The 24,096-nt window shown below is 40.4% G+C and overlaps 1 protein-coding gene across 2 annotated transcripts in view; it reads right to left on the minus strand.

Moving 5' to 3' along the window:
• UNC5C (unc-5 netrin receptor C) overlaps nt 1–24,096 on the minus strand; it is a 234,020-nt gene that overhangs the window by 41,869 nt on the left and 168,055 nt on the right. For both annotated transcript variants that reach the window (XM_015862012.2, XM_015862013.1), the window contains exons 4-7: nt 14,092–14,195; nt 3,120–3,300; nt 1,468–1,635; nt 29–193 (exon numbers count right to left, since the gene is read on the minus strand). In XM_015862012.2, coding sequence (XP_015717498.1) covers nt 29–193; nt 1,468–1,635; nt 3,120–3,300; nt 14,092–14,195 — 618 coding nt within the window. The remainder of the gene's footprint in view (nt 1–28; nt 194–1,467; nt 1,636–3,119; nt 3,301–14,091; nt 14,196–24,096) is intronic.

Below are 24,096 nucleotides of genomic sequence, written 5' to 3' on the forward strand. Positions count from 1 at the left end.
ATCCCAGAACTCATGCAGCAGCACTCACCCTGCATGCAGAGCCCGTCGGTGCAGTTCTTGGACTGCAGCACCAGTCCTTCGCAGTCCTTGCCTCCATTCTTTGGGGCTGGGGCTGTGCACTCCCTCCTGCGCCAGTGGGTACACTCTGTCCCACAAGTGGACCACTTGCTCCAGGACGTCCATTTGCCATCCACTGAGACAAGGAGAAGACACAAGGTGTAAGGGGAACAGGTACACGAAGGGGAGTGTGGGACCAAGCCAAAGCATTGCTCTTCTTGGGATAACTCTACCTGGAATTTTCAGTTATCCTAGCAAGGAAGAAGGACTCTAAGACATTCCAACATGTGAATCAAATAAATGAACCAGCCTCTATTTTTAAAAGTTCTATTTCTGTCCCAGCATCATTTCTGCTCTTCCTCTCCCCTTTTAGAAACGTCAGCAGTTTATCTGTACTCAAAGTGTGCAAGTTGGCAATCTGTGATATTTTTTTCCTTTTTTATTTTTATTTTTTTATTTTTTTTTAACAGAGAGGTTAAAATTAAACTTGGCCAGAAGCTCTTCTCTAGGATGAAGACATTTAATTTTAAATATTTTATATTAAAAGAATTATTTAAAGACAGTGATATATTTCACACGAATGGAATCAGGAATGCATTTAGCACCTTTCAAAATCCTGCAAATGATTTTCAAAAGCAAAATGTGAAACAGTCAATGAGCTAATAACTAAATTATTCGAGTAACAGAGTTTGAGACAGTAGTCTGCCACTTAGAATAATGAGCAGAAGTGGCATTTTTGCTCTTTTCAGCTCCTTTGACCCACTCCTGTGACTCAGTCTTGGATGGCCAAGCTTCCTAAGTTGAAGGTGACACAGTAGTGACACTGATTTCAGTGCTGCAGCCAACATAGGAGAATAGGACAGATGGCAGAATGTTGTCATGGAAAGGCCACACACTACCTTGTGTCTCCTAAAACAATTTTGTAATTTTCATAAGTTTGCATTTAAATACCTTTTAAAGGTACTGTATTTGAAGTCAGGTAAATGTGCCTGAAAACTGGCATCCACTCTCCACATGTCTCAAATGATGCACTTGCTGTGACAGCTGGACTGAACAGACATTACAAATTTATTTGCATCACAGTCACTTTGTGGACTCAAATTCCTGTCCTCTTCCAGAGCTTTCAGCCTTTATCTCCCACTGTCTGAAGCTCTGAGCATTCTCCAAATCCCCTGAATTACCAAGGCTGAGACAAGTTCACAAGCTGTGTGCAAAAGTGGGACCAAATCCCCTGCTGCTTGATGCGTGCACTATTTTAACTACTTACATAACACAATTTCCTATTCACTGACTGAAATGTTAGATTTATTAATAAAGAGAAGGAAGCTTCTGTGACTAGCAGCCTTCTCCCAGAATGACTGGCACCAGAAAAAATCATGCATTGATGGCTACACGGTATTCATACTGTACCTGGGCACAGGGTGGTGCAAGCTATTTTCTGAACGTTTTGTCCCTCGCAAAAGGCCCCTCCATTGAGTGGAGCAGGGTTAGTGCAGGTTCTTGTGCGCTTCTGGAAGCCTCTCCCACAGCGGCTGTTGCACACTGACCACTCAGTCCAGGTAGACCAGCCTCCATTCACTGGAAAGCAAGAGGAAGAGCATGACACTACATGAAAGCTATCCTGGATATAACTCGCACTGCACCTCTTTCTTGGATTTATCTATCATGCTACACTCTCTTGCTTTCAACAGGAAGACTTGGAAGTTATGATTTCTCTTTCTTTTCTAGAAGCTGATTTTGCGATGTCAGGGCAACTCCACTCACCCCAGTGTGGAAACAGCTGGTGCATATGAATGTCCTATCACCTCAACAGATATTTAAGCTGTTCAGAGTAAGTATACACTAAATTTTTATTTTGGACTTTGGGAAGATATTTATCCTTGGGAAGATATTTGTGCTGCCTCTCATTTCCACCTGCCTCAGCTTCTGGGTTAGAAAGAATGATGAGGATGGAGAGGGAACTGTGCTGCTCTGTGTATTAATGGCATGATCAGGGTATGGATAATATACCAACTGTTTAAATTCCCCAGCTCCCAAACATCTGTGGTATAACACAACACTTTAATAAGGCTTTAATATCAAAGCCCACACAAGTGGCTGCTCCTTTACATATGTTCTTGACTTGACTGTTCAAAAAAACACAACTGTATATGAATAAGGAGTTCAAGCATGCCTGTATCTCTATGCTTTTGCATTCACCACAGTTACAAAACACAGTGCTTTTGCACGGTCCATCTCTCAATATCACAAACACTGCTAATCAACTCAATTCAGCTGTTTTTCTATAAAATCTGAACTAAAAGGCCCTCATTGTAACTTCAGGGAAGCAACTGCTTACAATTAAATCTAACTGCTAGACTGAATATGAAATGAATGTTAGGGATAATCATAGGGATTTCTTCCCACTTGTCTATCCTATAATTAAACTGATTGTAAGGAACACCAGGATAGTCAGCTGGCGTGTTGTCAGATCAGGTTTTGTTCTGCAGGATACCCCAGCTTGGGAAGAATTGTAGCAATGGCTTTGTGGGGCAGAGACTTGGGCTGTAGGGAAGAGCAGGATCGGCTAGAAGAGAACCCAGCAGAAAAACTGGCCAAAGGAGAAGGAGGGCCAACCTCAATATCAGATCAGGACTGCTGCATAGAATAATGCTATTCAAAACTTCCTGCTCCCCTTGTATTTATTTCTAAGCCAGGTTGTGTTCCTATGAACTGAAGCCATAGAGTGCTTTGCTAATTTCACGTCAGAGTATACTTTGGTAATAGGCATCAAAAATAGGTTGATTAGAAGAGGGATAAGAAGATGGGTGATTGTGTTGAACACTGACACTCTTACCAGTATATGGAAACATAGATTTTCTATCAGTTTTACTCTTATTTCTGAAAAGCATCACTGAGAAAATAAAATGCATGGGTAGAAAGCAAGGTGTGATGCTTGAGGAAGCATCCAAGTAGCAATCTGGTTGCTAGCAGCAGTAAGATTTGCATACAGGCATGTTACATTTCTAGAAGCCTCCCTCCTGAGTGTCCACCCCTGTGTAGCAGAACAAAGCATCACTTACCATAGACGATCACAGTTGCTGTAGTGCTTTTCCTTTTGGCCACAATGTTTTTGGCAACACAAGTGTAGTTGGCCGTGTCAGAAAGCCGGGCTTGCTTGATGATCAGGTTGTGATCAATGGTGATGTAAAAATTTCGGTCTTCCACAGGATCAATCACCTCCTCATTCTTCAGCCACTCCACCTGAGAGATTCAAAGGGCAGGAGGAGAAAAACTGAATGAGGACTGGTGACACAACAGTTGGCACAAAATCAGCCACTGTCTTGTCCATCTCTGAGAGAGCTACGAAGCACACTATAAAAGACTCACCTGTTGCACACTGCCAACTGGAAGGCAGCATCATGGCAGGAGTACGGAAGAGTAATGGTGACATTTACTTTTCTCTTCAGGCCCACTATCTCCCACCATTACTCCTACTGAATTGCTTGCCTTCAAAATACTAATACATTGTCAGAGTTGGCCAGCTGCTGAATGTGCTTTCAGAGCATGAAGCATGGGATTTGGAATAGGGCTTCTAAGGTCTCTATCTGTATGCAGATTACACCAGAAACCTAAAGGAGCCCAGGTCTCGCAACCACCCTTTGTACATCTCATCTAATAGTGCAGTAACCTTGTATGTATCTACACAAGTTGCAACACAGTGAGGTCATATAACAGACAGATTGCAAACAGGCCAAAATTTTCTAGTATACATGCACTCATGCATATATGTCTGTTATTGTTCTGCTGTACTCAGGGTTAAATGAAACAGAGACAGTTACCAAGGAAATAGTAGCTCAAAAAGACTACATCAGTGCTTAGATTTCCCTTTTCTTTGTATAAGCTGTATTTCATTTTAATAAAGCGTAATTTCCTTGGTTATACAGAAAAATATTTTATATGTGATTTTTAATTCAGACAATGTTCTTTTTATTGCCTTCCCAAAGAAACACCCCATTATATCCCAGCTGACTGCCGTGAGCCACCCTTATGTAATTTGGCTGAAAAACTAGTAGCTTGTTTCCCTTTGAACTGAGTGTGCTCTGAAGGAAGGGACTGCGGACCTGGATGGATCAAAGCAGGGCCTTCGTGTCACTGGATCATTTCAGCTTGTGTCCAGAGTTAATGAAAGGAAGAAAAACATAAACACAATCAGCCTGCTGGGCCCAAGAGGTGCTATCTGCCAAGGTCTGCTCTCTCAAACTCCACTTTGATGCACTGCTTGATAGCCACATATTCCAAAACCAGCCAAAAACCAGTGATGTTAAAAGTCCTGCAGAAATTGATAGGAATCGGAGAGAAATAAAAGGACATAAATCTTTGGAAGCTGTGTTTCTATCACTGCAGCATTCATGCTTTATCTGCCACAGAAGACACAAACTCTTGGTCATAACCTGGTTTTGCTTGCCAGGATGATTGAAATTGTTCTTTTCCTGAATCCCAATGGCCATCAAATATAATCAAGGTGGGCAGACTCTTGTTCAGTCAATGGCAATCTCTGGCTCCTTCCCCGCATGCAGGTCAAGTCTGCATGCAGCCCAGATTGAAAAACCAGCCAGCAGCTCACCTCTTCTGCAGAAATTTGCTACTTAACCCCCATCTTTCTCACAAATCAAGCTTTTTTCTGTATTTTCAGTTCTGTTCTATTTCTGGGATGGAGTGTTTGGACTCTAAAAGATGCTACACACAGTGCCAGAGCTTTGTACCCCACCACCATCAGATCCACCACTACTTTTTCTGTGATCTGCACATTGAGAAAATTGAGACATCAGTGAGGACAGGACTAGATTTGTAACATTGTCTGTGGCTCAGTCACCAGTTTTCCTGGTATAGACATGCAAGTACGTGCACCAGCCTTCCTCGCCAAGAGCTCTGTACTTGATAAATACCACCACTCTGCAACACTCTCTCTCTCCACAAAAGCACACACATGCATATTCAGCCTGAGTCTCAGCTGATTAGACAAAATTAAAGCTATAAGCATTAAATTCCCTTTCATCCCTGCAAGAAAACTGGAGAGGATATGAAAATAAGAGTTGCCAGTATCAGAAAAAAGAGAGGCTCTACATAATTCAGTTTACTGCCTCTAGCTCTTTGTCAAATCATCTGGGAAAAAGATCCTCTTCACCTAATGGCTTACAAAATTTGCTAACAATAAAACATTAAGCTTGCAGAACTGCAGGATTTATTTTTTCTTCTGAAAAATCTGCTTTGCCAGTACATTGGTACTGTGTGTGCGTGTCTAAATCTCATCTCTTTTACTAGGTACATCTTGAACATAATCCAACTTATTCTTCTGTTGATACCTGGGTTTTAATGACATCATGAGTCTGTTCACATAGCAAAGTATCACAAAATCTGAAGGGAGAAACTGAGGAGAGAACATGTGAGAAAAGAGAAGGGATGCTTTTTCCTTCCACATTTTAGCCTTTGCTATAAAGAGCAACATGGAAAAGTCACACTGCTCCTGCAGTAATTAGCTCTTGTGTTTTCTCCTTCAGTCCTTGTACAAATGTTAACTAATTAAAGCACATTACAATGTGTAAATAAGAATTCTGTTAGTATATTTTTTCAGTTTCTAATGGCCTATATTTTTTTCTGAAGCTACTCATTTACTGGCTGCAGTACTCAGCACTCCTGAGAAGAGGCAAGTTCGAATTGGGAGATAAACAGATCTAGGTGGAGCAGGGCTGTTCTCCTGTACATATAAACTGATAGGGTGTCAAACACAAAAGAGAGCAAAGTGGAGTGAGACTATGATTTGTGAATGACAAGTGTACAAGCTGTTATTTCTGCAATTAAAAGCAACACTCTCTTGTGATGCCATGTTATTCCCAGGGTGTAGCTCTCTCACTTTGTGCTGCAGGCACAACAGGCAAGCAGGCAGAGATGAAGCGAGATGCCCATGGCCATTCTGAGATCCACAAGATGTCCATCTTCAGGGTCAGGCTAAACCAAGCCCTTGTGACTTTGTTTTTTCAATGTCTTCTCTGGAGAAGACATTTCAAGAGGAGATACTTTCTTTTCCAAGATATTCAGAGTATGTGTTTGCTGGCTATAGTCACAAAGATTCTTTAACAGATAACTCCAGTACCTGAAGGGGGACTACAGAAAAGCTGGAGTGGAACTTTTATAAGTGCATGTAGCAGCAGGTCAAGGGGAAATGGTTTTAAACTGTAAGAGGGTACATTTAGACTAGATATCAGGAATAAATTCTTTACCGTGAGGGAGGTGAGACACTGGAACAGGCTGCCCAGTGAGGTCGAAGATGCCCTCTCCCTGGAAGCATTCAGGGCCAGGATGGATGAGGTTTTGAACAAACTGGTCTAGTGGGAGGTGTCCCTGCCTATAGCAGGGGGGCTGGATATTAATTGATATTAAAGGTCCCTTCCAGCTCAAACCATTCTATGATTCCATGATCTAGATCTGTCTATTCTATTAGACCAGACACATCCCTCCAAATATTACTCATAAATGCATGGATAGCTGTGCATAGGTATAGAACAAGCCTGACCATAGGTTTTCCTTAATCATAATAGCAAACATTCAATCTGCCGCAATATTGCCATGAAGGGTGTTTAAGTGTTCCCTCCTGGAGATACCAGCTATGGAAAATAATAACATTCACACAACTTTCATAAACATCATCCCTCCAGAACAAAGCCAGAATGAAATTCCTATCTCAATTTCCATTATCCCAGCTCAGGTAATTTTACCTGTTAGATGTCTGTAAGCAGAGGAGTGAGCGCAGCAGATGAGCTCACAGGCCCTGCAGGTGCTCAGAAGGCACCTCCCAGCCTGCTATAAGATGCAACTGTCCCCGTGAGCAGCTGAGGACGCACAACCCAATGTGACTGTAATTCAGAGCAGCGTACCTTGTAATGTCTGTGCTGCCATCCTGCTCCCTGGTGAGAGACAGATGTGTTGACTCTAATTATTCACTGATTGGTATCGGGAGATACATTAACATAATTGGCACATTTGTTCTAATTAACAGAGGGAACCTGCCACATGCCACTCGACATAAGAAGTGAGACCATCGGCAAGAGCAGAGAGCCTGCAGCCACTGGGATGGTGGTACCTGGGGGCTAAGGGCAGCCCCGTCCCACTGCAGGATGCTTCAGCAGCCTGAAATAACACAGTTTAGGCAGATCCAACAGCATGCAAAGCCTGGCCAGGCTCCTGTGCAGTCTAAATTAGCACAGAGGATGTAAATCACACAAGTGATTACATATGCTGGATAACCTATTACAGAAGCTAATTGCTGACACAAATTTAGCCATGCCAAGTTACTAACATTATCAGATACTTAAATCTCTTGGCACACTTTTGTATGCGTGACTGTTTTAGAAGCTGGTAGTGCAGAAGCACAGCTGCTCTAAGAGAAATAAAGAATGCAAAAGGGATGTGGGCTCCTCCAGTTGTTCTTTATACCTCTACTGATCTCAAGAAAATCCAGCAGGGTGCAAGCCCTAGAACCTTCACTACCCTGCAACAGCCTGCTCTAGGCCCATCTTCAGAGTACGGAGTATCTGCCAACATCAGGAATACATCTTCTGCCCCTCTAGGCATAGGTAAAATCTCCAGGCACATTCTGACAGAACAAACAAGCTGCAAGCAGCTGGGAGTAGTGAGAGAGTTGCCTCAATAAAAGATGAGTAAGGATCCCAGAACGCAAGATGATTATGAACCTGTCCTCCCCATGGCTTGCAAAACAGCAGGATCACATTCAATCTCATCTCCCAGCCACAACAGTGTTCCAGGTTATGTTCTGTACATGTCACAGGACCAATAAAATATTTCTGAAGCTAACCACTGATTTGGACACAATGCAAGGTGCCCAAGTGAGACAGAGGAAACTAGCAGTTTTCATACAGGCTATTGAGACAACAGCTATTTCAGGTATATTGAGATCTGAGTGCCTCTTTGAAGAATGTTACTTGATTTTTGGACTTGCTCTCAGATGTATGCTTTCATCCCAGCAACAAGAGGATGCTGTACTTCGCATGCTAGTTGGTTTAAGGTTAAAAAATATTTTTTCCAAAGAGGCTGAGATTACAGCCATGAGAGACTGCAGAACACATACTGAGAATGAGACAGCAAATGCAAACTGCAGTGACATTTTGTTCAGTTGTTTTTTGCTTCTGCTGCCAATAAGGGGAATTTGTGTTCCTGCTGTGGAAACGCTTCCTTAATTGCACATATATCTCGCTTGCTGCTTGAACACTAAAATCTATACACAGTGTATGTACAGCTGCTGGATGTCTCTGGCCCTATTACAGCTTCGCTTTGTGCACAATGGGGAAGCAAAGCCTCAACAAGGAAACTTCCAAGGCTTTAGTGGGCTGCTTGGTTCACATAATTGCAGATGGAAAACTTTCTTTCACAGAGCTGCAAATTCAAATAAAGATCATGGCATCATTAACTGCAAATGATGGCGTTGGCCGCCCTCCAGCCCCCAGGAGACTTCCTGCTGCAAATAGGGTTTGGGGACAGAGGTCTCACAGCTCATACATGTTGGTTGGTATTTCTGACACTATATGCATAGCCTGGGTCCACAGTTCCCAAAGTTGGGAAACAGCTTTAAACAGGTCACTTATGTGAAGACTGTGGTTCTTTGAATACACTAGTGATGGGCAGATGGACGGGTAGATGGAATTATAGGCTTTTCTGGATCATTAAATTCAACAAGGGAAAAGGATGTTGGGGATAAGGGCATTCCTTGAGGACAGCCCTCTTTCTGTCCTCCCTGAAGCTGCCATATGGACATTTTCTCCAGATGATTTTAAAGGTATTAAGTGTTCTGTCCAGGTTGCACATGTTAGTGATAGGAGACCATCAGCTCTAGAAGCACCTGGAAATTCCTGAGCAAACCCAGCAAAATTTGATCAAATGACTCTTGAGTGATAGCAAAGTAAATTTTGAAAACAGCTCTGTTAAAATGCAGAACCATTATCATTCTTCATGCTTAACATGAACAATAAGTTTGAAGAAGATACTGCCACAAGAACTGACCTCGGCAACTGTCATTGCTGTGTGACAGTGAATGCTGAGGAGAACTCAAGCTCCGCAAGCCTCTATCAGAGGTAACACTTGCACATCTGGCACTATGAAGTCTGTTTGCTGAAAGTAGCTAAAATCTGTTGGTGTCAAAGTAGGACTTGTATGCCTTGTAGGCATGCAAAATAGTCTCTCCAGAATGTGGAGCTACCTTCTCTAGGGGGAGAATTCAGAATTTTTTGTGAGGCTCATCTGCCTCACAAAAAAATGTTGCTAAAAACTGTCCCCTACACTGTATCTTCCAAATATGTATCTAAGGTAAATATAAACAAACAAATATACAGCCTCATAGAGAGTATTTCCTAGGGAAGCACAAGATTAACATGCAAGCCTGTTCTCAAGGAAGAGGCTGTAAATTAATTCTTGCTTCTCAGAAGAGTGCTAACCACCAATAGATTGGGGTGAATAAGGAGAGGAAATGTACAAGACGACACAGTGGCAATTACGGGAAGCTTTATCCTGTACATTTGAAGGACAGGCCTGCACTGCTACACTGTATGCAATGGCTCTCCAGGGCAAAATGAATGGAGCAACAGTGAGAAAGTAGGGTTCCTTTATTGCAAGAGATTATTCATCTCCCTGCTTCTTCCCTGCTTCACAACAGACAAGGTAAGAACTGGGTATCAGGCTGCCATATCTTCTACACTGACATATTGACACGAACCTCTTGCCCACCCTTGAAGATCTGGGTAAATCTGCTATGCGATGCAAAGTACTGCCAAGGATAGTGCCATTTCCCAGCTAATCAGTATTTGTGCCTACAAACTGCTTCTCTCCCTTTTCTTAAAGTTCACTTTCAGACTGTGAATATGAAATACTGTTTCCATAATGCTCACCTCCATGGAAATGCATACACATGAACTTCAAATTAAAGGATAACTGCAGCAAAGCATGAGCAGTTCTCAGGAAACAAAACAATCAGCAGTACTTAATAATCAGTTAGATAAAGCAGCTACCTGATGCTGCCTACTTGGAGAAACACCTAGCTTCCAGATTCTTTTTCCTGTGCAGCAGGAGTGGAATCAATTGTTGATAACAGTCATCTTGACTTGGCAAAAGACCTTGTTCTGCCTTTTTACAGAGGGACATTTTGCCCCTTGCACTAATTCCTGATTGAAGACTTGAATACCACGTCATGTTTTAAACTCAGCTGAGTCACTAAACTGTGCACTGCACCCTTGTCTCCAGTTAAACTTCTCTGTGAAACACTTCAATTATAATTAAAGTAGCAATTATCCCCTTGTTGAAAGTGCAGCAAATCACGCATTTCTATGCAAAAGTTCATCTAGCAGCTTATAGCATATTAACCAATCTTACATCTCATTGATGCTTTGATCTATATCCTATTTCAGTGACCTAATTTGATGTGACTCCGTCTCGAACTATATTTTATCATGTGCAATATGATGCTGGCATTTTTCAAAAGAACATATTAAATGACCTAGGGAATTAATTGCTAATAGTTCTGCCATTAGTGTTGGAGTGCAGCAGAATGGGATTCTTCTTGGCTTCTCAGATTAAGCTTGAAAAATATATATCTTGCATGCACAGAACAGAGCAAAGCAGAAATGGTTGTTTGGGATGAGACCAGGAGGCTGGAGCTGCCTGAAATCTAAAAACTGCTGAGCAGCAGCAATTTTTGATGATAAGCAGGCAAGACTGTTTATCTCACTGTCTTGTCCTATTCTTTCCCACCAAGGCAAAGCACGGGTCAAAGAAGCATAGAGGTGGGGCAGGTTTTTTTAGTTTTCTCTCCTCTCCTCTCCTCTCCTCTCCTCTCCTTCCTCCTCTCCTTTCTCCTCTCCTCTCCTCTCCTCTCCTCTCCTCTCCTCTCCTCTTTCCTCTTCCTCTCCTCTCCTCTCTCTCCTCTCCTTTCTCCTTTTCTTATAATTGCAGGAGCATGTGAATTTGCCCCTTTACTCCCCAGCTCTGTGCGGAAACTTCAGTGTGTATCCATGCCAATTCATAGGGGCCACGTATAGGAAAAGGAAAAACATTTCCTCAGGTATTTTAGAGCCAGTAGGTTGGTTCAGCTTGGTGTTGGCTATAATGCTAGGATGGGAGTCACAGATGTTGGACAGAGGTATATGGACACAGAGCAGCTGATCTGATTTTCCTAGTGACCAAGAAAACTGTCTACTTCTTACTTCATCCCAAATGAACAAGCAAGATGTGCTTTGATTCGACCTCTACTTTGATTTGACCTCAGGCCATGTGACTGGTGTATTTTAACAAGACTACTTCTATTTTTCTTCTAAGTGGATCTTGAGGTTTCATTTCAGTGGCTGTGATCTGAGTCTACTCTAATGCTCATCATGTCCTGGCAGGGGCTGAGGGGCTGTTAAGTGCTGTTCTAAAAGCTGTGCTGCCCGTCTTGACCTTCTTGCCCCGTGGAACAGCTGAATGCTGCTATGCTGTTCAGCTTTTCAACAATAATAATATCTGCTCCTGCACTGATCTGCAAGAGACCAGTGCTGTTAATTGCAATTAAATATGCTGAGAATTACAAGAATAAATACCCTAGCTACAAAAAAAAAGTATCCCTAAGTATGGTTATTCCCACTACTTCAAAATACTAAGAAACCTACTGTACTTGAAATCAAGCCACTCATTGTGCAAAAAGCCTTGGTTTGCTGCCTGCCTTTTCCCAATTGATTTCATTGTTACCTGTACCATCCTATCAGAAAATCCTCTGAACAAATAAAGGAAGTCATAAACATAGAATTAATTCAACTCTAAATTAAAATAATCATGTAATCCTTCAACCTACCAAGTTACCTTTCATCTTGTTTTTTTTTAAAATTTATCTTACCAGCTTCACCAAGTGGCTGTAATATAGTGTCACATTAAGGTATTCATATTCATTAGCGTTCAGGTCTTTGTACTTTTAATAGTGTTGGAAAGAATCTACAAAGAGTCTGTATTAGGTGGCTGTCCAATCTGGGTGTTTGATCTCCCCCTGACTTCAAAAGTCAGAAGAGAGAGAAAAAATACAACATCTAGAACAGTTCTTTTCAATGTCAGATGGCGAATATATGATTTCTGAGGCTGCCGAGTGTTAATTGGTTTCTGCCCTGACCATGGCACAAATAATATTAGGAGCCAGTGTAGAGTCATGAGTCTCTGCTGCTGACAGAGTGAGCCAGGATACAAGTAGGCAGCAATAAGTGCAATTATTATGAGAGCAACTCGCAGAGGATCTTTTCAGAGCTCACTTCCTAGTATCAGGAAGCAGACAAGGCTACTCAGGCATCTTTGATTTATTTTATTTTTACTTTTTGCCTTTACAGCAGCTCAGTGTAAGGAGGACAGGTATAATCTGATTTAAGAATAGCAATTACAAGTGCTAATGGCTGATGCAGAAAGTTTATAAGAGCAGAGAGAGCTCCCCTTCCACAAGTCATGTTAAATCATGCTATTCCAGGCCTGGCTGGGGTTTTACAGACCTTTCCATGGGAATAGATGGGCTGATTGCTGAAACTTCAGAGGTTCTTGTAACATCATGCTCAAACCACTTGTCACAACCAATCTCACTTTCAGTTAATGAAGTTCACTGGTGGTATCTACACCTCCAGAACTACCTATCCTATTCCAAATACTTGTCAAGGCATGAGAGCATATTGATTTGATGTAAAGATACATCAGAAATAGAAGAAAAAAATAAATTAAAAAGCTACTAAAATGTTCTTGGGGAAAGCCAACTGACTAATATTATAGCCATCACCAAGCTGTCTCAGCAGACCTAAATGCTCTGTACAGTTTTGGGCATAAGAAAGAAGAAAACAGCCAAAGGAAAAAGGAAGCAGGAGAAATCTTCTATGCTAATTGTTCTGTCAGATGTTTGTGGACACTTTTCTACAAAAAAATAATTAAGCCTGATTAAACCTTGTGTAAGATAGGGAGGTAACATTTTAAGCTCGGACTCCTGAGAAATCAGTCATCAGTGCTGAGGGACAATCATTTTGCTACTTAGCCATGACAGCCTAACTTAATGCAAATAGGCAACAGTTCCCTCTCTGTGTGGCAGCAGGAGACTGAAGAGAATTGGGATAGGGGAATCACCATCATTAAGAGTATGAATATTTCACTGAACATCAACAGCAGATTTAGGACTTCAGAGCCAACCTGTGACTCAGGGACCCCCCTCCAGTGAACAAGTCAAGAGCCATTTTTTACTGAAGCCACAGCTGCACGTAGGCAGGGATACCTGCTGTGGCTGGTGGGCACAGATTATGGTGAAGAGAAAGTTCCCTCCTGCCAAGTGGGTGGAAGGCTACCCACTCTCTACTAAAATGTTAGCAAAAAAACCCACAAACGAACAAAAAACCCCAACCACCACAAAACAAAACAACAACAACAAAAATCATAAAAACAGATAAGCCCACGAAGATAAATTCTTATGCAGATGCATCCCCTACTTGCCTCTACCACATGCTGCTTCACCTGAACTACAGTACATCCTTGTGCACCCAGCTAGTTATCCTGGTACATACTCAAGTGTGTGCACAAATGTGTGATGGAAATGAAACCTGGCAAACAAAAATTAAAATGTCTTGGTGTGCTGAGAAGGTGCCTCTCTCAGAAACTGAAATGGCATTTCCTTTAACAGGGAAGGGAAGGATAATAGGCTGGTATCAGCATGTCCCACCACTTATATGTTGTTTTGACGTCAGACATAACTAGGATTTTTGAAAGGGAAAAAAAAAACCCTGAAACCACATCACCTGTAGCTCTGCCCAGCAAGACATCGTAATTGCCTCCAAAGTCATTAATCAGCTCCCGATCAATCTTATCTACCAGCAGCAGGCAGCCAGCTCTTCATTGCCACCCATTCATCATGCTAAGCCCTTATTCCCTGCTCCATTAGCCACAGATCAGTCCTCAGTTAGGATATCCAAGTACAAGTTACTGGGACAAAATACCACTGCTGCTCACCTCAGCTACCGGAATGCCTTCAGGAGGACGGCACTGGAGCAGGACCTCTTGCTCCAGGGACACTTCTTTCCCCAGGGGCTCCTGCTCAAAAGTCTTCCTGAGATCTGGGGAGAGAGAAGAATTAATAGTATTAATAAATTAATAATATTAATAACTGGTCACTTATTTCATGTTTCATTGCCATACCACCCAATAAAAGACTTTTTAAACAGAGAAAATAGAATGTCTGCTCCCTGGTTAGTGGAGCACTTTAAAAAGGCTGAGGCATGTTTTCACTTCATTCAAGCATGAAGTGGTCAAAGGTTTCATAGCAGATTTATTATTTATATTGTGGCAGTACATGTGAACCAGGCCAGGAACCAAGGCCTCACTTTGAAAGGTCATGCCCAGACATGGAACTCAAGAAGAAAGAAATTCCTTCTTTGGATAATTTATGTTTGCTAAGAGGTGCTGGGAAATACTAAAGAAAGTTAAAGGAAATTATATAAGCCTATAAAACACATAAGCTGATTTTCCTAAAAAAAGTGTTTAAAGTGTTAGTGCTGCCATTTTTAAACATTAATGTTACAAGTTTAGCTCATCTGTCTTTACTATTTCACTATTCCTTTAGTACTAGATAACAACAATCGTGACAAGGAGTCAAACCACACTTGGATCTGTGCACAGCACCACAGAAACCTTAAAGGCAGAGGGACATCAAATGTACCTCCTAACCATGAAAATGCTCATTGTACTGGGCAGCTGAAAACTTTAGCTTTTGTACACTTATGTCTGTATTTCCATCATGCATTGGCATCCTCTGTAGGATGGGGCTTTGGAGAAGCGAGCCTTCAGCCCCAATGGCAGTTGGGGACATTTCTCCCTGCTGCTGTTGGCTCCTGCTGCAGGTAAACACAGGGCCATGCTGGAAGCCATGTCAGAGAGCTGATCTATCTTTGAAAACACACCTTTTAAAAATAAAGGGATTTTTAAATTTTGTTCTGAAGTTAGAAAAGTTCCCTATGCTGGTTCGTGGCAAGGTTGTGCAAATAGTTGTGTCATGCTAGAAATAAACTGTACAGGAACAATTTAAAAGCCAAATATTTTGAAGCTATAATCCACAGCTGTTCTGGAAAACATATCACTGAAGTGAACCACCGTACAAATAGACCATCCAAAGTGCTATTTTTCATTTAGAATTGGTAATTTTGTCAGACAACATGTCAACCTTTACATGGTTGTGTGTGTTGGCATCCTTGTTACACTGGAGTTACTCCAGCCCAGCAAGGCTACCTTATGTGAGAGTGACCAAATGCAGTTTGCTTTCGATGAAAGAATATGTTGGGCTATATTGCAAGCAGCAATATAGATTTTAAGATCTTGTATCACTGTTAATTCCACAGATATCTCCAAAGGAATTATTTCTTCTCCAAAGTGGAAGAAAGAAGTGCCTTAGTGCACTTAATGTACATCTGCATGTATGCATATGTACATAGTAAGAAAATTACAACAGATGTGTTCAAATATCACAGTTGAGGTTAAATAAGAAAGTTACAGTGCTGGTAATAATATAAGAATATATATATTATAAGAATATATATTATATTATAAGAAGCATATAATACTAAGAAGTTTTGCATTAATAATAGCATTCATTTATTCTGATATGGAGGGATAGTAGACAGTAGATCCAGATTAGACAGACAAGAATCTGAGGCTTTTCCTTGGCGTGCTGATTTATTGCTATCTCTGCCTTCCTGAAACCTTCATAGAGCACGGAAGTTCTTAGCATGCCTCATGCATGCACAGCAATCACCTCACTCATAAAACGCTCCCCTCTAAAAACCCTCAGTCTTAGTGCATACAAAAGTAAACAGCATTAAGTCTAGAAATGTGTAATAACAGTAAAAGAAACCCACACACTTTACCCTCTTTATTATCAACAGCTGGAAGTGCTGGGTGTGCAGGGCTTGTTTTCCCTGTAAAGCTCTCCAGTGTGGATGAGGGAGGTGCAGTGAATCCCGTGGGAAGAGCCCCTCCCAGCTCCTCTCCCACCCCACTTATTGGTGCCACTGAAGCGGGTCAATGAGTCACAAACTAAAAATACACTAAGTAGGTGCCTTGACATAATAGACAGTAATGTTCTCAAAGGAGCCATTAGGTACTGTTGAGTAAATGATATTCATTTGAGAAAAAAAAAAAAAAAGGAAAAAAAAGGAAAAAAAGAAGAAAAAAGGTACATATTTGTGTATTTACATGACTGGAAGCTTTTATACCCTATTCTTTTGGCTCCCTCCCACGGGTTTACAGCTTAACCCATGCAGAAATACTTACTACCTCTTGCTGCAGCTGTGCCACCTATAAGCAGCTACAGACAGCAGTTGTTCAGGGCAGCTTCTACCTCACCAGGCATATGGTTCACTGATTGCAAAAGACAACCATGGTAATAAGGTGAACTCTAAATTAGAAAGAAGCGTAAAGCTTAGGAGAGCAATTTCCTCACCTACTGTGCTACTGCGAAACACTTCACTGGGTTACACTGCATTTGGCACTGACTCCTATTTTTCATGGCCCTTGCAGTATGGCTTTTTTTTTTGTAGATAACAAAGATTTCCTTCTAATTCTTCAATCTGCAGCTTCCTTTTCCATTTAGCAGTTACAGTGCTCATGACAACTTCACACTGCCAACCAGAAGTGGGTGAGTGTGCTAATGTACCGAGGGACTTTGGATCATTTCCAAGCAAAGCTTTCTCAAATACATTTGTTGTTTTTCTGAAGTGTCATATATGTTACAATTGCTTGCAAGCAGAAGGAATTCATTTTCTCACAGTCACAGAATGGCAAAAGACAAATAAATACATCCATTTTTAAAAAAAAAACAAGTTTTCAAAATCTTCAGAAAATATGCCTGGAAAAAAAAAAAAAGAAAAAAAAAAACCAACAATAAAACACTAGATCTATTCAAAGTCAGGACCTCTTTGTGAGGAGGCAGTGTGAATTATTAAAGCTTTAGGTCAGCAGCAGCCCTGTAAATGTGATGCTGAGAGAGCCTTCTCTACCCTCACTCTCAATAGGGAGAGACACACAAGGATGGCAGTTGCACTTTCTCTCCATTATTATTTTAGTAATGTTGAATAATCCCTGACTGAGTTAGCAATACTCTCCCCATTATACAGGTAGTGCTGCTGCCACAACTCATCTCTTCAGAGCAGATCAAGCTCTGCTGGGAAGTGATGCTGAAAGGTCCCACTCATTCTGCCAGTGGCTACTTCATGTGTGCCACTCTGCCCCCAGGTTTAGGGGTCAACACAGCACCAGAAGGCATTTCCCCTGCTGTTCACACACCTTCAATGATATAGTCATAAAAAGAAACCACAGAGGAGAATTAAGATTCTGGCCCACCACCTTGAGCATAGCTAATTTCTTTACTAATATACAGTCTTAGTAAATTCAGAGGGGGCTCTTGTGGCATATATTGAAGCACATTTACAGCATACTTAAGACGAGACTTTCCTCCAAGACTCCTGAAATACTTCTGCACAAGCCTATCTGTTAAGGACAGATGGCTGCATTCAGAACTGCATTGAAATGAGAGAATTTCCACAAGCATAAAACTGAAATAGTGTAATGGGAAATCAAAACTCCGTGTACACCATATTGTTAGCTTTATTCCTGAATTTCTATGCTTTTTGGGGAGATGAGCATTAAAACTTATTTTTGCAGCACTGTTAAATTCCATTTAAGTTCAATGAATTTTTAGGTTAGAGAACACTCAAAAGTAGCATTTTCACCTGCTAAAGGTAATAGTTTCCATATAAACTCACAGTATTTCCTCACACTTACTTTAGCAGCTGTCATCTTCTATGGAAGAACAAAGAATGGCCCTAGTCTTCTTTTTAATCAAATCTATTTTATCTCCTTACTGTTGTTCTGTTTTTTGCTGTGGCAGGTGGGTGGGTAAAACTTTAAGGATATCTTTTATCATTTCTGAGAAATGTGAGAAGAGGCAGACCAGATGCCTTAAAGGCGGTGCTAATGTAAGGGTAACTAATGAATGAGAATGAAAAAAGGACACTTGTCAGCCAGGAATTAGATGTAAACCATAAACAAACTGAGCAATGCAGCATTACTGTCAGGGAAAGATGGATTTCTGCCCTTGGTAGACCTTAAAGACACTTTATCCTGTGCTCCTTATAGTAACTCCAACTTCTGCTTTCCTTCTATGTAAATATTTCAAAATTAAATGGAAAAGAAAAAAGAAAGAAAGAAAAAAAAAAAGAAAGAAAAAAGCAAGGTTTAAGAAAACAAATTGAAAAGCAACATTATTTTTTTATCCAGCTTTCACATTAGCTATAGTCACTGAGGGAAGTATATCTAATGTATGCCTTCAGAGAAATAAGTTCTTAAGAATATGTAGAGTCCTTAATGAGGTGTACATATATATGGCAGTTTGCTTTATATAGGTAGCATATGCAGACATACATATAAAACCAAATACATCTCATGCAAAAAATGTGGTTAAAACACTAGGAAAGAGAGAATATGGCAAGATGCTTTTAAACCATTATTAGTATATTAATCGTTAGTCAAGCTCTCTTAATCAAGTCTACCTCCTATTGATGAGAGTATTCTCAAGTGGCCAGATTTGATGCTGTTTTAATTTTAGTTAGCTTAATATGAAATACTTCATGAGAAAAATAACTGTGGAGAAAGAGTGGGAAAATGCCAATGATGTTCTAAGAAATGAAAGAGGATCCACATGTATATGAAGACACACCTCACTGCATTTATTTCCCAAACTTAGATAACTGATCATGAGCTAGAGAAACCTGAGTAATACTGTAAAACTGGCCTGTTCCTCTTTCATCACTTTCCACTGCACTGCTGGGTGAAATTTCAAATATAAGAAATCATGTGCTATCAGACATAGTTTGGCCTCCCAGTTCACAGTTCTCTTCTTTCGCTTTATCTTGTGTGGTTCTAGCTCTCAGCTGTCTGTTGTTAATTAGAACAAAATACGACACTGGAGCTTTCCCAGTTCACAAGATGTGGTTTGAGCTGAGCTGGCCAGCAACAACCCAGGGAGTGAGTCTTTAAGGTGTCATCCCTGTGACCAAAAAGCCATCTCAGCTCTCACAGTCCAGCAGCTGATGGGGACAGAGAAGGCTTCTTGCAAGAGCACAGTATCTTTTGAGGGTGCAGGCTGACTTGAGGTACTAAACAAAGTGATGAGTACCCCTTACCTACTGGTCTACCTCCTGGAAGATGCTTTGCTTGAGCCCAGGGCCTGCTTTTTTCTTGTATTTGTGTCTTTACAGCCTGAGCAAATAAAACATGCACATTTGTCCTACCTTCTACTGATGTCATTTTGAGACAGATGAGAATAAAGCTTTCCCTTGGCAATTCCTTGGAGACTCACCCACCCTCTGCACGGCTTGAAAGAACCATTTGTCCCACTCCTCCCTCTTCAACTCTAAGTTAGCTTAGCCAGGTGCTGGTGGGATAGAGCTCCCTTTTGCAACAACAGCTTCCGTGTGGGCTAAGTCTGTAGCAAAGGGCCCATAGAAGACATTTGGTATTGGTACAACTGTAAAAAATACAAGCAAGCCCACTTCATAAAGAATTCACTGAGCAGATGGGTTTCCAGCACTCACAGATCACACCATTCACCTCCTCTTATATTTTTACTTGATAGCTAGATATTTCTTGTTTTAATTTGTAAGCTTAACCTGGAAACTAACTTATACAATTAATTATTTTCATTATTTTAATCGTTGATTAAAGATGGGATCTAAATCTCATTTTTCAAATACATCTGAAAGTAAAATTGAAATGACTTTGCTTCAACAGGCTCTAGATGGCAGATTAACTAAATGCACTGAAGACAGGCATTAGAAACGCCAGGTGCACATTGCAATTTATATGTAGAATTGAATTTCTAACACTCTGAAACAGAAAAACAGCAAACAATTTATATAAACATGGCATTTTGTTGTTGTTGCCCTTCTGATACGCTACTCTGATTCAGAGAGCTATTTTCTCACTACCAAAACATACACAAACTTTTGTTAGCTTCTGACTGCATCTCTGTCTCACCATAAAGCACTAAACAGACTCCACTGAAAAATGATTATATCTTGAGCATGTCAATATATTCAGGATATTCTCAAGGTTCCTACCAGGGGATTAAATCCATATAGATTCATTAAATATATTCCTTTTTCATTTAAAGCAATGTTAACTGTGAAGTGAATGTCCATATTAATTTATAAAGCCGTAAGCCCTTACTATAAAACAATGTGATTTGTATTTATTGCATTTGGTACTGCTTATTTATGTGTATTTATTACTTCTGCAATTGTATGCTGAAGTTTGAGAGCTGGTTGTGCCTATTAATTTGGGAGGCAGCACACAGACATGCCTATGAGGAGAGAAAGAAGAGTATTGAGTGTGTTAAATGCTCGGTTAACTCCGTGCTGCCCTTCCTGTGATCTGCTGTTGTCTCTTCAGCAATCTCGGCTCCATGCAGTAATCCCCTTATTAACCGTAAGCAGCAGATATTGATCAGGAACAAGTGAAATTGTGCACAAGGAAGAAATTAAGGTCCCATCATCTCTGCTAACTCTTATATACACTTAGGAAAGTGCAAAAAAATGCCCCTTTTTCTTGCTTTTAGTAGCACACATCTTGGACATGCCTTCCTATTAAAACTCCCAAGTGTTATTCTTCCCACCTATCTCTCCACCAAACTTTATATCTACTGCAATGTGCTTTGGTAGCACAAACACTTTGGTGGCTAGAGGCTTGTATCCACACAGCACTGCCTGGATTATATTTGTGAAGGCAGGAAGAAGAAAGGCACTGCAGCCCCAATACTAAGAGATGAGATAATGAAGTGCCAGTAATGAATCTATGATTTCTGCATATCTGTTAATTTTATGGCTGCATATCCTTGTAAGTGAAGATAAACCATCAGGTAAACCAGTCTACTTTTTGATACCGCATTTATCTTATCAGTATACAGCATCTGACATGCATCTATTAGTTACATTCCTTTGAAAAAACGTCCAGGGAGAAAAAGGCTTTTAGATTAGCACACATGAAATGAATATGAAATTATACAAAAGATTAACAAGTGCAGTTCCTAACTACACCAGGGCTTTTAAAACGAAAAATAAGATTCTTTCTTTCTTTATCTCTTTCCTTTCTTCTCTTCCTTTCTGATTTAAGGTAAGAAGTAACAAAATAGGAAAGAATAACCAGTTTCATTAGACTAAAAAAGATTATTCAACCAAAATGACAGTGAAAGCTGATATTTTCTTACAAGTTTTCAAAAAACTGAAAACTTGACAGCAGCTCACATTCTCACTATATCTTCTCAGGGACAGACTGGGTTAACATCATGAAGTCAGTGAGGCAACACCGACACAGAACTGGAGGAAATGAAAAGTGAGGCTGCTTTCTGAACACGGGCTCAAAGCAATTTGTCTTATCCACCCTGTTATTATTTGATCTAAAAATTAGGTCAAATCCTGTGGCTATTGTTTAGTCTTTATCAGATGCATTTCCTGGTGGGTTTAATTCTAGTCTTGCTCGCAAATGCTCAAGCCTCATTCATCCTTTTAACGGGAATTGTCTCTGTTAGGTCTTAGCTGTTCAATGACATCTGCCTTGTTACATAACATTCACATTAAAACTTTATACTGGGCTTGATGTTTTTCAGCCAAAGATAAAAGGCACCTCAAATACTCCCTTCCTCTGTCTGTGAAAGTAACTTTAAAAAAAAAACAAACAAAAAAACAAGAAAACATTATCAGAAAAACTGTATCAAAACCTATTAGTGACTTCAACACACCTGGCAGGATGTGTCTGACGTAAATAAGAAATGTGCGAACAAGTAGGAAATGCATTTTAGCACTTTCACAGACTGTTATCCCAGACAATTATATCATATTTTTCCAGCTCCACTAAGATGTACATTGAGAGCCCCCACTCTGCTGCTTGCTGTGCGACCAAGAATGACAGAGTGAAAATGAATCCCAGCATATCTGCTGGTTCAAGAGGACAAAAGGCTCAGCTCTGCTCTCATGGGAAGTCTAATGCCTCTGGAAGATCAATTCTGCAGCATACAAAAGAAGCTGAAAATAATGATGTTTCTATCACCTACTGCTTCTTCTCGTTTTCAGAAAAAGACAGCCCAGAAGGGAGTGGCTTCCTATCCTACATGAACACTTAGAGGAACCAGGATGTTGCCTTTAGACTGAGATTCTTCCTGTTTATATTGCTAGCATGTGCAGCCTTTAAAATGTAGCAGCACCTTCCCTCCATATTTATTGATTACTCCATTCCGGAATAACTGAAGCTCTTACTTGGCCAGGACGATGTTGCAATTGATTTTCATAGAGAACTTTCATTGACTGGGTTGTTATGTACTTTCTAACACATGCCTGACCCTGCATTAAACAAATACAAGCCACTTTTCCAGGATGCACATTTTTCACACTTTGAAATTACTTTTCAGTTAATTCTATTACACGCTCAGTGAACAGAGATGTTGAATGTTATTTTTTTTGTTTGTTTGTTTTAACTGAGTGTAGCTCCAGTCCTTGAGATGACACTGTAATTCCAGAATAAGACCAGTGGCTATAAGGGAGAAAAGAGAGAAAGAGGAGGAGAAGGAAGAGAGGGAGAATGGAGGAATATATATTTTTTCTTAATGTGATAGGAATGGCAAGTTGTGCTACAGTTGCAGCTGTTGAGATGACACTATCAGGTTTGGGTATTAAAATATGCCGTAATTTAACTTAAGCAGAACACTTTGCATGCTCCATTCACTTCAGTGATACCTAGAGGTTTCAGTGCTCCCTTTTGAGTGAACTAAAAATTAAAACTGCATTGGTGCCATAAGCAAGCAACTACAAATGCAGGCAGAACTGGACACTTCTGCTTCTCCTAAATCTTGGACATCCTTGGTTTTCCAGATTCATAAACACTGCACAGAACCTCCCTTATATCCCAGCCTCATGGTGAACTGTGTAGCCATCAGAAGACTTTTCAGCTGTATTTAAAGTTCAGGTAGGAAATAGCCATTATCCTGATAGTCCAGATTTGATCCTCTGAAATCCAGACCACATTGATAAATGCAGATACAGTGTAGTTCACTGTTTAAAATAGTTATCTTGCAGACAAAATGACATCACAGAGAGAGGCATATAGCCTTCATCATATGTTTGAGTTCCTAAGAGTAGTCCTGAGTTACCTGAGAAATTTATAGAAATCCGTGAAATTGGAAACAGACGATTGTGCAGAGAAGGTGTCTCTATAGTTGTTTGAAAACCTGCCGTCTGACAGACTAACACTTCAGCTCCTAGACCCAAGGAATGAAGATGACTTGGCTAAGTCAAAACTGTTGAAAAATCCTAAGCTCAGGAACAAACGATAAAATCTACACTAAAATACAAAGCCATGTTTGAGCGACAAGCATGTAATACTCTCTGGAATTTCTTTAATTAGACTGTTCTAAAAGAAACCCCAAGACACTACAAAAATCATTGAACCTATTGTTCTTCTTTCTCTGCAATATAATAAAAATAAAAGAAGCAAACTCTGCATTATGAGTGTTTTCAATATAAATTTGGACACCTGGGAAGAAATGTCAACTGATATAAACAAGCAAACAAACAAACAAACAAAAAATTTTGCATGTATCCAAAGATTATATTATATATAAAAACTTAGTGTATAGATGTGACAATGCACAGAAGTTCCTTAACCATCCAGTGATAATATATTTGGACTTTCTAACTGCATTAATACAGTGGTCATCTGTCACAGGCTAATGGACAGAACATGAAAATCGACTTAATGAGTTAATACAGAGCTCATAATCTAAAAAACCTGTTCAAACATTGCTAAGCCTCCCTGAAGTGCTGACAGCCTGGAAGAAAACAAAAAAGGAATGCCTTTTTTGTTTCAGCACAGAAAAATAAAAAAATAACCAAAGTCTGAAAAAGTTTTAGCATAAGG

This window comes from Coturnix japonica, chromosome 4 (assembly GCF_001577835.2).
Source record: "Coturnix japonica isolate 7356 chromosome 4, Coturnix japonica 2.1, whole genome shotgun sequence".
NCBI classification, from domain to species: Eukaryota; Metazoa; Chordata; class Aves; order Galliformes; family Phasianidae; genus Coturnix; species Coturnix japonica.